Source organism: Balaenoptera acutorostrata, chromosome 17 (assembly GCF_949987535.1).
Source record: "Balaenoptera acutorostrata chromosome 17, mBalAcu1.1, whole genome shotgun sequence".
Taxonomy (NCBI): domain Eukaryota; kingdom Metazoa; phylum Chordata; class Mammalia; order Artiodactyla; family Balaenopteridae; genus Balaenoptera; species Balaenoptera acutorostrata.
In genome coordinates, this window is record NC_080080.1 from 74,931,818 (window position 1) to 74,947,691 (window position 15,874).

Consider the following 15,874-nt stretch of genomic DNA (forward strand, 5'->3'; position numbering starts at 1 on the left):
TCATGTTTAATAAACGGCATGAGTGTTAGTTGTTTAAGAAAGAAGCTAATAAAGTCTTGGGCTGCGTTAGGGGCTCAGATCTCTGCAGTAACAGCTTCCTAATATTCTGTGCTGGGCAGACCCAGTCCAGAGACCAATTAGAGCACGTTGGGGAGTGTTTTCCCAATAACGAGACCCCCCTGGAAACCACGGCATGTGAAGAGTAACAGAAAAAAATCACATCTATTTGGTGGGATAAGGAAAAAGCAAGGAAATGCATACTAGGCGTCTTCAAATAACTACAAGGCTGCCCTTCACGTAGGACAGACCTGAAGCTAGTTTCTCTAACGTAGAATATACAGTGACAAAAGCTGGGAAACGTCCGAGATGACGAGATAGTCAAGCGGAAAGGCAGAGGGACCAGGGATTTCTCCGTCGTGTGGGAGAAGGAAATGGACTGACTGAGCAAGAACCCTCCCAACTCCACACTCCGTGATACTCACTGGTACGTAACTTGGCATATCAACAGTGTAAGCGGGATGCAGCTTCAGCCATTCAACTAAGTCCTTATTTTTAGGGGCTTCTTCCCCCACCAGCCTAGTCCCATCTTCGAGATTTATAACAGGGATCCGCGTGTCTGGGTCCAGCTGTCCAGGAGAAGGAATGTTTCTTGTAGGTGGGGTCTCTATATCTTCTTCAAAAGCTTTGGTCACCTCAGCATCCTCCTGCAGAAAGTTGACAATGGTCGGAATTCTCACATGATGAGAGAGATCCTGACAACATCCTAGCCCGAGGAGACGCTAGCCTAGCATAATGGATCTCTGCTCATAAAGGGGAAGAAAGTTACTTGAAACAATGGCAGTTTGGGAACAGCTATTCAATGAGAAGATGGAACGCGTATCATTCTTCACATTGTAGAATTAGTGATGGGATAGAAAACTGACAGTCCATCACCGCTCCACATTTGAGATCTTAGGCAAGCCACTAGGGGCATGACACAGGCAGTGGAGTCTGAGCCCAATATGCATGAAACGTAGCCTCTCAATCTCTTTTGGGGATCCCTGGATAGCATCATTCAAGAAATTATAATTAGAGGAATGTTCCAAAAGCCAGTTTATACCTAGCTTTTTGGCACTCTGTGGCCAGTACACTTTTGTCGGTAGTACAATAGTTCATATTAGGTGTGTGTGGCAACACTGGGAAGATCAACTCTAACTGAAGTTGAGTTGGAGTTGAGACTCTACCATCGCCCAGCCACTGGTCCTGAAACTCTTATTTCAACCTGCAGACATCTTCAGTGAGGCCCATCTGTCCTTCCCTACTGTTCCCGCTTTGGCTCAGGTCTCCGTCACTGACCACCTATATCACTGCATTACTCCTAAACGGTCTACCTGATTCTAGTCCCACCCTTCTTTAATCCAACCTCCACTCTGCTCAAAAGTCATGTTACACCACTCCCCTGTTTAAGCTATTTTGATAGCTGAATCTGCATCACTTTCAGGATAAAATCCAAGTTCTTTAGCATAGCAATCACAGCCCTCTGTGATCTGCATCCTACCTTGTCGCCAAGGTCATCTCTGCTGAAGCTGCCTCCTCACCAAATTCCCTGGCCAGTAACTTTCAGTTCACCAGACATGATAGGCTCTCTCTGGCCTCAGTCCCTTTGCACATGCTCTCCCCGCCCCCTCTTTTCAAATGACTTACCCCCATACAACCTTCAAAATTTCACCGAGGTATGACCAACTCCAGGGAAACTTCCCCATATGTTTCTCCCCATATCCTCCTCCTCCAGTCCCATGCTTCCTTTGGGTTTTCAAAGTACCCCAGGGACTTCTCACAACAGTGATATGTTGTTATTTATCTGTCACCCATCTTCTACACTGAGTTCTCTGGTGCAAGCACCCGTTGGGCCTTTATTCTTCGCATCCCCGTGCCTGGCACAGGGCGGGGTTGGCTCTCACAACTTACTTACTTTTCACGGCTGCACAGTGGTCTCCAGTTTGAATGCTAACACAACACAAGATTTTGGGATCTGTCTTGTTCCACACAAGTAACCTTGCCGACCTCTATACCTCTTCACTACTCAGTTTATTTACAGACCAATCAGCATTCTCCTTGTATTTTATGTGCACGCACATAACCCTCTATAATACCAAATGAGGAATTCCCAAATTCCAACAGATAGGAGTTAAAAAAAAAATTAAAAAAATAAAGATAAAAAATACATTCTCTTAACATCTGTTAGGAGTTTTGAGCCAGGTTGCTAAATATGACTTTAGGGAAAAAAACAATAAATTCCTAGGGACAGCTTAAAATATGTGGATGAATAAAGTCAGCCATAAGTTTAATACAGGGTGTATACCTACAATAGGAAACAGCACCTGGTCGCACTGACTGTTAACCCCTGACGCTGGGTCCACAGACAAACTGAGATTCAAATTGAAAGACAGTAAATGAAGCCGTGTGTGAGCTGCAGAAACTCCCAATTTGTTGATGTTCCTTCAGTGAACAAAACCTATCAAAGCATCACGGTGGTTCCCGGCAGGAAGCTAATGGCTGGCGATGCCACTTTGGGGACCACACACCTAGAAATGGCGTTTTAACTTAGGGAAAAAACAATCACAGCCGATCCATTGTGAGGTAGATTTTTCAAGATTCTAGAAGCAGTCAGATGATCAACAAAAATGACCATTACTACCACTGGTACATTCGTAATGAGTTTTGAAAATTACCTTTTAACCACCCGGATGCTTCTGGTTTAATCAGACCCCACTAGGGGGCAAGTTTCAGTGAAGGCTATTTTGTCACTTCGAGACTCTAACTTGACCACGCCTTCCCTACTCTTTTATTAAGTTTCCTCTAAATTCAAGAAGTAAAAAATGGGGAAATAATAATAGGAATGAAGTAAGGAAAAACATATTGAAACAAACGTCTCCCCTCGGTGTTTCCCAAACTGTGTCCCGCCACCCAGGGGATGGGCCTGCCGCGGGCATCCCATCTCCTTGGGCACGAGCTCCAGCACCTCTGTGCTGATTCGGGTTTCACATCCAAAGGCTTACAGTATCTTGTACCAATTTTAGTGCTTTAAAAAGACTTCGTGTAATCAGGTTCTCTGGGGTAAAACCTCATCGTTAGTTGGGCAGCACTTTTTTAGGTGAGTGGTTGAAGCGGATTAAGGAAGAGAGTTATTTTGATTACACTGCACTCATTTCCTTTGAATTGAAGAAGAAGATGACAAAATCCACTGACACACATATTTCTTGCAAACCTAAACTAGCACAGACCTCAATTCAGTTGAGATTTTTAAAATATCTGCTTCCGGAGGCAAGAGGATTTGCAATCGCTAGCTTTGCATGCGAACACAAATCTTAAGTCTGAAACTGAACAAATCTAATAAACGCCAGGCCCCAAACAGATGGATACTTTTAAGAGCAGAAGCTTTTTCCACCTCGAGGGTTCAGAGGTAACGATCACAGGCTCAGAAGAACATGTTTTTGTTTTGGGCTAGTCTTCCGAGAGTGATCAATATATTAGTATCTTGGGAAGAGTAAATCCTCAAGCTACCCATGGTTCAGGCCGAGTGATCTGCGTCAACGCTCAACACAGTTTTCCGGCTCAGAACCACGACTCTGTCCGTCGCGACTCCTTCTTTAGCGGAAGGGGCCGGCTTTCGCACCCCGGAGTGGGCAGCAGAGCCGGGACCCGGGCCGCCAGCGCGGGCACGTGGGGGGAGCCAGCCCTGGACTTACTGCACTCAATGACGTCCGTTTGTGGCTCATGAACAGCAGGTCGAGGCCCTCCACGTTTTTCCTCCTTCCCCGCCTCCTCTTCATGGGAGGCTCTCCATCCGCGAGGGAGCCGTTGAGCAGATGCCTGGCGGGCGTGCGGGACAGGCCTGCCTGGAGCAGCTCCATCTGGGTCTTAAAGGCATCAGACATGGGCGCCGAGACATTAGGCAAGATAAACTTTGAAGTCAGAGATGAAAAACTTGAGGTAGAGCTTGCTGCCTCTCTCGAGGCCTTTGATAAATCGACAACTTTCTCTTGTCCGTTTTCCGAGACCACCTGATTCTCCCGCAGCTGGGCAACCATCTCCATGAGGTTTCGCCGCTTGGCAGCTCTTTCGGCCTCGATTTCGATCTTTCTCCTCCTCCTCCTCCGCTGGCGAGGGACGGAGAGGTTGAGGGCGTCTTCCTGTTGAGAAATCCCAACACAAGAGTGAGCCAAAACCGCACCTGCTGCACGGGCTGGCTCGCGGACACCAGGCACGAGAAGCTTAAGGAATTAAACATCCGAGGCTGCTGAACGGAGCTGAGGAAACAGCAGCCTTCTCATTGCTCAGTAGGACCAGTGAACACGAGCTTCCACACTGAGTCAAGGGAGCTCATCTTTAAGCGGCACCAGCAAAGCGCCCTAACTGACCTTGGACAACTGAGGGGAAGTGGTGAGGTCCTCGCTGCCGCTGACGCTCGCCTGGCCCACCATGGAGAGCTCGGCCAGGCTCCTCTTCTGCAGGGGACTGTCGGCGGTGGGGGGCGTGTAGCCGGGGATGAGGCCCTGGAAATCAAACATCTGGCGCCTATTTACCGGCCATTTGCCTTTCAACACTGCTTCACAGATGTTGTCTAATCGGTTTATCATTACTCGATCCTGGAGGGAGAAGAAAAGTCACACGAAACTGTAACAAAGACCTGGTGAAAATTACGAGATAAATACATCCACTGAGACGCTGAAGAGCAGAAAAGGCTTAAAAGCAGACGGGGCGGGCGAAAAGCAAAAGTAAACAAAAAGCAAACAAGCATGGAAATAAACCAAACCCACCAGAACCACTTTACTCTGGTGTGAGGTCTGAAGGTGGCCGCAACACATAAGACTCAGCATTTTTCAATTATGAAGAATTAATCACATAAACGAGAGAACGTTACATAACCACCTCTAAGATGTCCCCATGTTTTACAAGTAACTGTTGTGTAGGCTAAAGATTGTTGGTGCACGTCAGCAGGTGACAATGGAAGCCTGCAGTCAGCTTCTCGACGCTCTGCTGCTTCAGTCCCCAGGCTGGACCGCAGCCTGTCCCAGGAAGTGGGACATCATTAGCGTCACTATTAATAAAGTTCAGCATTACGAATGGGCACCAACCTAGGAACACCTAATGAGTGTCAATTTGCATCTCCCACCTATTATCACTTCAAGTTTCATTGAAGCGTGTACTTTAAAAATTTCTAATTATAGCTCTTAGACCCAGTTTCCATAGATTAAAAGCCTGCTACTATAGACCTTTCGGCTTACCTGGGAAGCTGCCTTCTCAACTCAATAAGGGAGACTAGCAAAACGGGGGAAATACGGGAGCATACAGAGGAAAAAAAAATGTCTCCGATAGTACACTCTTCAGTTAAAAATTTCACATTGTTTCTTTCACAATTAACACTATGGGAGAGCAGCCTGGGGATGAGTCGGAAGCCTTTTTTGTGTTGTTTGTTTTAAACCAGACAGCGCTGTTAGGGTGATTAGGATGATTATCTCCCCACCCTGAGAAATAGACCCAAATTACATAGGAATTTATTATAAAATTATGCCAGTTAGCCAAAAAAGTAATTTCTACTTTGCTTTTGGTTATAGATAACTACATTTGGAATTATCTCATAATGTATTCGAGCAAATGGGTCAACGCCCACCCTCTCCCCAGTTCAGAAGATTACAGGGTTCCAAATGTATAAAGTTGTCTTAAATCTGAAAGTTCTGCTTCAGGATTTAAAAAAAAACCAAAACACACAGTTTTAAAGACCACACAGGTTCCCTTAGGCATTGTTGTTGGGATTACAAAATGGTACAATGGCTATGGAAAACAGTACAGATGTTCCCCCCAAAATTAAAAATAGAACCATCACATGATCCAGCAATACTACTTATGGGTATGTTTCCAAAAGAAATGAAAGCAGGGTCTCAAAGAGATATTAGTGCATTCACATTTACAGTAGCACCATAATAAGCCAAGAGGAGGAAGGTACCCAAATGTCCCAATGATGGATGAATGGATAAAGAAAATGTGGTATATACACACGATAAAATATTATTCAGCCTTAAAGCAGAAGGAAATCCTGTTACATGCTTTGACACAGAGGGACCTTGAGGACATTACACTAAGTGAAATAAGCCAGTCACAAAAGAACTAGTACTGTATGATTCCACTTATATGAGATATCTAAGCTAAAGTAGTCAAGTTCACAGAAACAAAGTAGAATAGTAGTTGTCTAGGGGCAGTGGGGCAGGGGAGTTGATCTACAGGGACGGAGTTTCAGTCTTGCAAGATAAAAAAGTCCTGGGGGTCTCTTTTACAACAACCTGAAAATATTTAACTCTACCCAACTACACACTTAAAAACAGTCAAGATTGTAAATTTCATGGTATGTGTTTTTTACCACAACAAAAAATTCTTTTTAAAAAAGATTCACACGGGCTTCCCTGGTGGCGCAGTGGTTGAGAATCTGCCTGCCAATGCAGGGGACACGGGTTCGAGCCCTGGTCTGGGAAGATCCCACATGCCACGGAGCAGCTAAGCCCGTGAAACACAACTACTGAGCCTGCGCGTCTGGAGCTTGTGCTCCGCAACAAGAGAGGCCGCGACAGTGAGAGGCCCGCGCACCGCGATGAAGAGTGGCCCCTGCTCGCCGAACTAGTGAAAGCCTTTGCACAGAAACGAAGACCCAACACAGCCAAAAAATAAATAAATTAAATAAATAAATTAAACAAACAAACAAAAAAAAAGATTCACACATTTTATTTTGTCAGATGGGTGAGTCTTTTGAAACAATAATCCATAGACTGTACTAGACAAATAATCTAAAAAACCACGAGGGGCTTCCCTGGTGGCGCAGTGGTTGAGAATCTGCCTGCCAATGCAGGGGACACGGGTTCGAGCCCTGGTCTGGGAGGATCCCACATGCCGCGGAGCAACTACGCCCGTGAGCCACAATTACTGAGCCTGCGCGTCTGGAGCCTGTGCTCCGCAACAAGAGAGGCCGCTACAGTGAGAGGCCCGCGCACCGTGATGAAGAGTGGCCCCCACTTGCCACAACTAGAGAAAGCCCTCGCACAGAAACGAAGACCCAACACAGCCATAAATGAATGAATAAATAAATGAATAAATAAAAAAAAAATTAAAAAAAAAAAAAAGATTGCCTTAATTTAAAAAAAAAAAAAAAAACCACGAGGAACCAAAGATCCTTATAAACAGTTCTTTTTTCTTATTCGCTTTGCTTCCTGGCACCTTTCCTATCCTATTAAAAAAGTATTCCACGTAACTTTTTCTTTGGGCTTTCCCAGATCATTCTTTCAAAAATACAAGAAAAATCTACAATCTTCATACACTGTGTCAGAGTTTACCTTAAAATTAGTTGAAAAATCAAAGCTAGAATGATTTCCTCCACCCTATTCTTTTTTGGTCACCAAAACAACAACAACAACAAAACCCCACCAACCTTAGGCCAAAATGAGAAGGCAAACGTTCTTTCATGAAGGAGCTGAGCTACGGACGGATCTCCATCCTCCATGTAGAATCCGTCTCGGGTCTCATCCCTAGCAGTGCTCATGGAAGCATTGCTCTCTTCATCAAAATTCTTCCCTCTCGAGACAGTTCCTGCTGAGAAATGAGTTAATGTGCATCACTCACAACCAGCATATCGCTGAAAAGGGAGTGTAGAAAAGACATGATTTAATATCTGAATGCTGATGAGCTCCATTTTATCGAGTACCTACTACAGCTACAGTGGTATTAGGCATGTTACAAATCTTGTCCCTTAAAGCTTGCAAGGGCCCTTTCACATAGATGGTGTTATTCCTGTTTTACAGATGAGGAAGTAGAGGCTTAGGGACGTTACGTCACTAGTCGTCAGGCATCCTGCGAACAAGTCTCGCAGGAGGCTGAATGACAGCCAAGCCTCTGAGCCGGCAGGGCCTCTGTTCCTCCACCAGGAAAAGGTCTAATGCGTTGGCCACAGTTCCGAGCCGCAGCTCCGGCAGAAAAGTACAACGCGGCACTTCATTTTTCCTTTGTGGCAGGTACGGCAACCTACCTGGGACTCAGGAAGAGAACTGGTTCTTCCCAGATTCTACTCCCACCCTTTACTTCGGAATGAAAAATAAAGCATCATTTGTTTTAAAATTGTTAGTGTCTGTAAAACCCTCCTGGGAAGTTAAGTCGTTCGAAATAGCATACTTACACATTGTATCAGAGCAAAACGTACATCTAGGCATAACCTGACTCTATTCCTTCACAGAAGGAAATGTACACTCATCACCTTTAAAACGACCCCCCCCCCAAAAAAGAGCACTGGTCACATGACAGGAAGACCAGGAAGACACCTGCGGGGATGGGGTCAGGAGAGGCCGGAAGGGTCAGGAGTTACCTTCGGGCTGGGAAGACTCTTCCGACTTGTCATCGTCCTCCAGCTTTTCCTCTTCGTCCTCCTCGGAACCCTTTTCTGAAATGGACTTGGGCCCCGTGTCCGCACCGACCTCCACCCCTGTCGGCTCGCTCTTCCCGGCGCCGGGCTCGGCCTCGCGGTCCTGCTTCCGGTCCTTCCCGCCGCCCTCGGCCTCCTCCTCCTCCTCCTTCACCTCGGCCTCCCCCGCCTCCCCGGCCTTGGCCTCGGCCCCTCCCGCCTTCTCCTCCTGGCCCGGGGCGGCGGCGGGGGCGGCGGCTGCAGCGGGCGTCTGGCCAAAGCCCAGGGCCAGCGCGCTCAGGGCCGGGGCGCCGGCCGCCCCTCGAGTCTGGGCGAAGGTTTTGTGCGCGTCCAGGAAGGAGAGCTCGGGGTCGTTGAGGATGTGGTAGTCCGTGCGGCTGACCCCGTGCTTGGCGGCGCCCACCAGCAGGTCCCGGTCGTGCCTGCCGCACTCCCACCACTCGGGCAGGTCCAGGCTGGGCTGGCAGAGCCGGAGCCGCTCGGCCAGCTGCGGGTGGCGCAGCACCTGCTCGCGGATCTTCCGCAGCAGCTCGATGCGGTACAGGGTGCGCGAGGCCCGCTCCTCCGTGATGGGCTCGATCGCCGAGGGCAGGTCGGGCGGCTCTGCGGCAGGGGGAGCGCGTGTCACCCGAGGGCGCCCGCCCCGCCCCCGCCCCGCTGTTCCGTGCCCGGCGAACCTACCGCCATCTGGCTTGGCGGGCACGCGACACACCCGCCGGCACATGGCCACGAAGCAGCTGAAGTACTTCTCCAGACTCTCATCGGACTTCTTGTCAAGCCTGGCAAAGGCTCGGAATTGGTTCCAGTCGAACTGCTGTTTCGCCGGGTCAAAAATAACCCCAAACGTGGACACCACGCGGTAAAAGTCCGCCTCTTCCCGTCTCGTCCACCTGTCAGAAAGGAGACGTTAGCCGGACTCGGGCTGCGTAAAAAGGCTTCACGTTTATTACTGCTTTTTCTCGTTTGCCCTGAACTTAATTCACAGGGCTTGTCTCTTTCTGGGGGGCCCGCTTTGACGGCGGCTATCTTGCCTGCGATGCCTGCCTCCCGCGGGTGGAGAAGAGCGGAGGAGAGGGCAAGGTACCAGGCGCGGGTAAACCCTCGGAAACTCACTTCTGCCGTTTCTCCGATATGATAGCCTCCCTTTCAGCTTCCAGCGCCCGCACTTCCTCCCGGGGCCGCCGTCTCCGCCGGTCGGTCTTCATCAGGGCCTCCTGCCTCATCTGCTGCCTTTTATAGCTGCGCTGATAGGCGGTAATGAGCCTGCGCAGACGGGTGGTCAGGGTCGAGGTATTGGGCCAGTAGAGCTGGCCTAACTCAGCGCTGCCCTCGCTGTGCTTGCCTGGGGAATCGAAGAGAAGGTGTCTGAATGTGTAGCCATAACCTCGCCATACACGGGGTTTCCCAGCAAAACGAGATGACTCGCTAACTTTCAAACGGCAGCGTGGGAAAGGGCAATGTAGTGCTCTCGTTTTTAAAATATAAATAAGGAGTGATGTTAGTGTGGGACTTGTAAACCATTTCTTTCTCAGCTCCTTAGGGGGAAAAAACCCAAGGTCATACGTCAGTCCTACATAAAGAAACATACTTTGTGCCGCAAACTACAGGATAAGGGTGCTCTCCTGTAATGTGATGATCTTGAACGTAAAAAACAATCACAGGGCTTCCCTGGTGGTGCAGTGGTTGAGAATCTGCCTGCTAATGCAGGGGACACGGGTTCGAGCCCTGGTCTGGGAAGATCCCACATGCCGTGGAGCAGCTGGGCCCATGAGCCACAATTACTGAGCCTGCGCGTCTGGAGCCTGTGCTCCGCAACAAGAGAGGCCGCGACGGTGAGAGGCCCGCGCACCGCGATGAAGAGTGGCCCCCACTTGCCGCAACTAGAGAAAGCCCTCGCACAGAAACGAAGACCCAACACAACCATAAATAAATAAATAAAATTTTTAAAAAAAACCAATCACATAATTGTTAGCTAATGATCTACATTAGGAAAAAAGGGTAGTAGTGTCTCAATAAACTGGCAGTATTTCAGATACTTAACAAATGCCCTGTTTTTAAGAGCTGTATTTCTAAAGATGCTTAAAAGTTTTCACTACCTGATTTGAAACATAAATATGTCAATTATCTTAACCCAAAAAATAGTTATTTTATCAAAGAAATTCAACAGAATGAAAAACCGAGAATAAACAGGCATTAGAATCCTTCACAAAAGAGATGAGTCAGCATAGATGAAGCGGCACTTGAAGACACCGCCGTGGTGAAGCAGCAGCAGTCCAGCCGCAAGGCAAGGCCTGCACCCCACTTTTCAGCCCTGCTCCCCCCGGCTTTCAGGGAGTCATACCTGGGCCGCGTATTTCCATGGGTTCTTCCTTATCTTCTGGAGGAGAATTTGCAAATTCCTCAAAAGCAAAGCGAGAAAGAGAAATTATTTTAATTTGGGGTTTTATTTTGCTTTTATCTTTTAAAGAAAAGGCCATTATCTATAAAGTTTAACAAGTCTTATATGAGCATATAATATTTTACTGGTGCCGTAAAAGTCCATGTACTCAAGTTCTTACATCTATTTCATCCTTGAACGGCGTTCTGGTTGGTTTATATTCTGGGTCTTCATCTTCTCTATCAAATTCTCCCCTATATAAAATTTTAAAAAATGTTTAAATCACACTGATTAGCAAGAGACTGAAGGAGAGAGTAACAACCCGCCTGATGCTACTTTGAATTCTGAGTCTGACATCCAAAGCGACTCTGTCGGTATTCAAAGCGTGCAGCCATGAGGGGCAGGTGTGTGTGTGTGTGTGTGTGTGTGTGTGTGTGCGCGCGCGTGTGTTGCGGGGCGGGGGGTTGTCATCATTTGGAAAAGACAGACAAGTTGCAGATTATCTAGATCATATATTGTGTTTAAATAGTCATTATGATATATAAACAGACTACACTGGTAAACATCACTTAAGTCCAAATCAGATGCAATGTAATGCACAGTGCCGTGTAAGAACTGAACCCTGCCAGTAGATGTGACACTGACATAAAGTTTATTAAAATTTTAAAATGTCCTTCTTACCCATCACCGCCATCTGCTAGCATGTCTGTTCCTCTCTGCTCGGCAGCGATGGCCTTGGCATCGGGCATACCAACTCGTTCCAGGAAGCACAGCGCGGGGTCAGCTCGCATGGAATTGTACTTCTCATACCCTGTGCCGTCCCACCGGCCCACAGAGGACACACAAGGAAACAACGAAGGCCCGTCACTCACAGAATCACGAGCACGGCCGCCTCACTCGTGGCTCTCAATTGAGATGATCATTTTATGTTGTACTTAAACGAAGCGGGCTGTATGTAGTAGCCTATTCTATGGAACACTTATCCCGGGGCAGATTTGGAGGGGGAGGAGGGGGCCAGGTTACATCAGGGATGTTATCAGAATGACTGCAAATACTAACAGAAAAACAGGTTCAGAATAACTGCAAGATGCCTGGGAAGATGTCTGACCCTACTGTCCCCAAGATCTAATTTTGCTTGGCATTAAAAGGCTTCGTAATGTTCTTCTGTGACCTCTGCAGTGGTCCACCCCACCCTCCCTGGGAACAGCTTCAGTCCTGCAGGAACATGCACCGCCGGCTGAAACATCCCTGTCTACGTCAGGCCAGCGAACCTGTCTTATTAGGTTTAGGATGATGCGTGTCAGTAAGATGGCACTGTTCCCTCTATGGTTTTCAGACTGCAGCTTGCTTTCTGACTGCCCAAGCTGACTAGATGGAAGGTGGCAGATCCCAACAATGCACTGCGGGAAGATGATTTTTAGGCTGAGCTCACAGAACACGGCTGTGGTACGGAGGCAGAACAGCACAATTCAATTAGGATGTGTACTACCACACCCCGCTCCTAACTGCTGCAGAGCCGCAAGCCAAACTGTAATCATGAAAGGTTTTATAAGCCATCATTCTCCCCTTTAGTCAGGCTGGGCTGCTGAGAATGCCTCCACGACCTCCAGAGACTCGGGATTATAATCAGGAATCGTGCACTGTATACATCATGCCAGTTCTGCATCCCCAGCCTTTCAAAGTTAACAAGGCTGCGTCCCACTCAGGGGAGCCACGAGTTCTCGGCACTGACATTTGTGAAATATTGCTTGGAACAAAGCCCAGGAGGCACTTGTACAGATTAATAGCAGAGGTTAAGCCCACCGTCCACTTTGACACGGGCTGGCGGAGCTCGCAAGGGGAGCCGTGCTGGAAGCAAAGTTTAGGGAGAGCTATAGGACAACTTGGCTATTATTAAAACAAATATGGCTTGGGTTTTATTTACAGCCAAGAAAGAAATGTTTTCTTCTCAAATACTCAACAAACATTCAAAAACAGCATCTGATATTTACAGTTCATATTAGAGTTTTAGTACAGGAAATGGTAGACGCCAAGAGTCCTTTGGAACTATCCTCATTAATATTATGACTTTGGAAAGAGAATGCAAAGAGCTCTAAATAAAGACAAAGCCACACGGTCAAGATGTGGTCCAACAGAGACGCCCCTTACCGTGCTTGAACACTCCAATCAGGAGGGACTTATCAGCTTCCTTATCCCACCAATCTGTGGGGACTTCCGCGTGGAAAGGCTCAGGTATCCACACATCAGCTTCACTACAAAGACAACCGTTTACGTGATATTTAAAACAAATCCCAGTATTAAAAAAGAATGCCAAGGGACGAACACAGCCCGCACCCCCTTCCCACAAGCACCTGAGCATCGTGGGGTGGGGCTGGGGGCGGCGTGAGCAAAGGTTAAAAAAAAGGGCAGAAGTCGGCCGCGTCCTACCAGGACCAGAGGTGAACTTTACCACGCAGGGCCCCATTCTAAAGGTCAGCTCGGAACACCGGTCATTTAGTTCACACCTTTTCGTACGTCCACACGTACATACGAACAGGCTTTTCCCAATTCTCATCACGTCCCCAGGCTGGTAGGGCAAACAACTGCTCTCGAGACGCAAAAAGGGAGAGGCGCCACCGATGGTTGACGGAGGTTCGAGGCGCGCTCCGACCGCCCGGATCATCGCCGAGGGGAACGGGGTGAACGTGGGCTCATACCAACCTTGAGTCGGCGCCCTCTAGGATCTTCTCCGCCTGGTCTCCTATCACTTCTTGTCTCAGGTAGTACAGCATGCGGACACGCAGCAGGACCCTGGAGAGGAAGACAGAGGGGGGGAGAAGTTCTTAACTTCAGGACTGTTTGCCAACAGTGGCTTCTGGCAGCTGCGGCTGTTCATCCATCATCCTGCCAAGGCTGATTAGCCATGCTGTATGGTAGGCTTGAAGCGTGACAGATGGTGGCACATAATCACCTCTGTGTGGTGCTTTCTGCTAGCTTCCAGCAGGCCTGCCTGGCAACCCCCCCCGCACAGAGAGGGCCGGAGCTCAGCCCGGCCCGGGCACACTTCATGGAGTCTACCTAGTGCAGCTTGGGAAGTTTAGACACGTCGCCCACCACTGCCTCTGAAGTATCGAAGCGAGTTTGTAAACAACGGAGCAGATGGCTTTCAGTAACTGTTCTGCTTCATTATCTCATAAAATTTCCTCAGCTGCTGCCTTCATGCCATTTTTGGAAGCACATCAGAAGTTGTAGGAATAAACGAGATATAAAATCTGGTTTTACTACCTTACAATAAACCCTCAATATGGAATGTCAGGTTTTTCAGATTATACAACTTTGCTTCCGAGAAAGGAAGATGGTGGTGGCAGTGGATCCTTACGTTTCCCCCTTAAGGAACAGCAACCGTTTTTTATTCCTTCTAGCTTATATTACCTGGAAGCCTAAGTTGTAGCTTAACAAATAATAATAAAACATCACAAAGGAGATTAAAATGTGTCCAATTCACTGAAGTTCCTAGTCATTTTCAAGGAATCAGTTTTTAAAAACTCATGGAATTCTAGGAACCAGATTTTTGATCTCACGTGGATTTCCTCAATGACGTAAACCTAATTCTTTCAATAATGCCCACCTGGTAAATCCCCAAGGGCCTGTCTGCTCCAAGTCTAGCATCTCCTGCTGGACAGCCCCCAGTGTGCATTCAGGACTCACATTTGAAGACTATCTCCTTGGCCATATGAGTAGATAACACCAAGGGCTATTCCCCTAGCTGGATAATCCCATCATACACTTGCAGAACACTTCACAATCCACGTATCACATTGACTAACACGAGCTCATTTGATCTTTACAATAACTCTATGACAAAGTGGAGCAAGTTACAATTTCCATTTTCACAAACGTGAAAACTGAGGCCAACAGAAGACAAGTGACATATCCAAGGTCACAGGGTCACCTTGAGCATGGACCACTCAGAATTAGGCCTTCTGACTCCATCACTTCATAATGCCTCTAGGGACGTGGCACTTGTCGTTGCAAATATCAAAATGACAGCTAGGGGCGGCTTCACCACGACAGACCACTCCTGATCATACAAGATACCCCGTGACCCGCCTTCCTCTCCACCAACAGGCTGCTCCTGGCCAACCTGGGTTCTTAGCGGGCAAAGCGTGAGGCTGTAAATACCTGAATGCACTCCAAAGTAAGCGATCTTTCTGGATAATTCGTTTTTTTTTTTTTTTTTAAGATTTCTTTCTTTTGATAAGATTAAAAATTGGCTGTGCCACACTGAACCAGCAGAAGAAAAGCGACAGTGCGGGCCCCCATGGCTGGCACAAGAAGAGCCTGCAGACCAGATCTCCTTACAGAGGATGCTTGGCAAGGGGATGCACTCCACCTTTAGCTGGATCCTCCTTTATTCACCAAAACTCGGTGCAGCAGCAGTGATCCTAACGGTTTCTCTCCCTTCGGTAGAAGACAAAGTTTTCTACCTCATGAGGAATTTTAGTTTTGTGGAGACTTTCATGAACTAACTGTGAATGTCACCTTTCTTGTAGAGGAAAAAATTCAAACCAATGCACTGGCAAGCTGAGTGGCCTGGCAGGATAACGGGGTGATGGGAGGTGGCCTCTGACCCCTAAGGAGCTTGCACGTGGTGAGTCAGACAGACAGGACTCCTAACAAGTCCCCAGACCTCATTCTCATTTCAGCGGCTACCCCACTGGTGCCCGTTTTCTGGACCAGCATCCAGGCCGGGAGCACGTGCGCACTGAACTGTCCTACCCCTTTCGTCTCCTTCAACTCGAGACAGTTCCTGTCTTTGTCTCTTGAAACTTTTGAAGAGGACTGGCCAGCTATTTTCCAGGAGGTCCCTCAATTTGGGTCTCATTTTCTCTCTGACTGCTCATCCCAGAGAGGAGATGGAAGAGGCACTGCTGGTTCTTCTCCTGAGACCCAGGGGGAAGATGTGAAGAACACTTGTTACATCTCACATACTAATTGGGCCGCGTACCCTACAGAATTCTATTACTGACATCAGAGTGGGAAATTAAAAACCGCCACCATCACACTGGGGTCCGGGA

General features: G+C 47.9%; 1 protein-coding gene across 4 annotated transcripts in view; it reads right to left on the reverse strand.

Moving 5' to 3' along the window:
* Positions 1-15,874, reverse strand: part of CHD7 (chromodomain helicase DNA binding protein 7) — a 181,119-nt gene that overhangs the window by 4,280 nt on the left and 160,965 nt on the right. For 3 of the 4 annotated variants that reach the window (XM_057531913.1, XM_057531914.1, XM_057531915.1), the window contains exons 24-35: positions 13,518-13,607; positions 12,966-13,069; positions 11,499-11,628; positions 10,999-11,071; positions 10,782-10,839; positions 9,554-9,782; positions 9,122-9,330; positions 8,384-9,043; positions 7,457-7,617; positions 4,401-4,628; positions 3,729-4,172; positions 483-704 (exon numbers count right to left, since the gene is read on the reverse strand). In XM_057531913.1, the coding sequence (XP_057387896.1) occupies positions 483-704; positions 3,729-4,172; positions 4,401-4,628; positions 7,457-7,617; positions 8,384-9,043; positions 9,122-9,330; positions 9,554-9,782; positions 10,782-10,839; positions 10,999-11,071; positions 11,499-11,628; positions 12,966-13,069; positions 13,518-13,607 (2,608 nt within the window). The remainder of the gene's footprint in view (positions 1-482; positions 705-3,728; positions 4,173-4,400; positions 4,629-7,456; positions 7,618-8,383; positions 9,044-9,121; positions 9,331-9,553; positions 9,783-10,781; positions 10,840-10,998; positions 11,072-11,498; positions 11,629-12,965; positions 13,070-13,517; positions 13,608-15,874) is intronic. The other variant, XM_057531916.1, reaches the window with a different exon arrangement.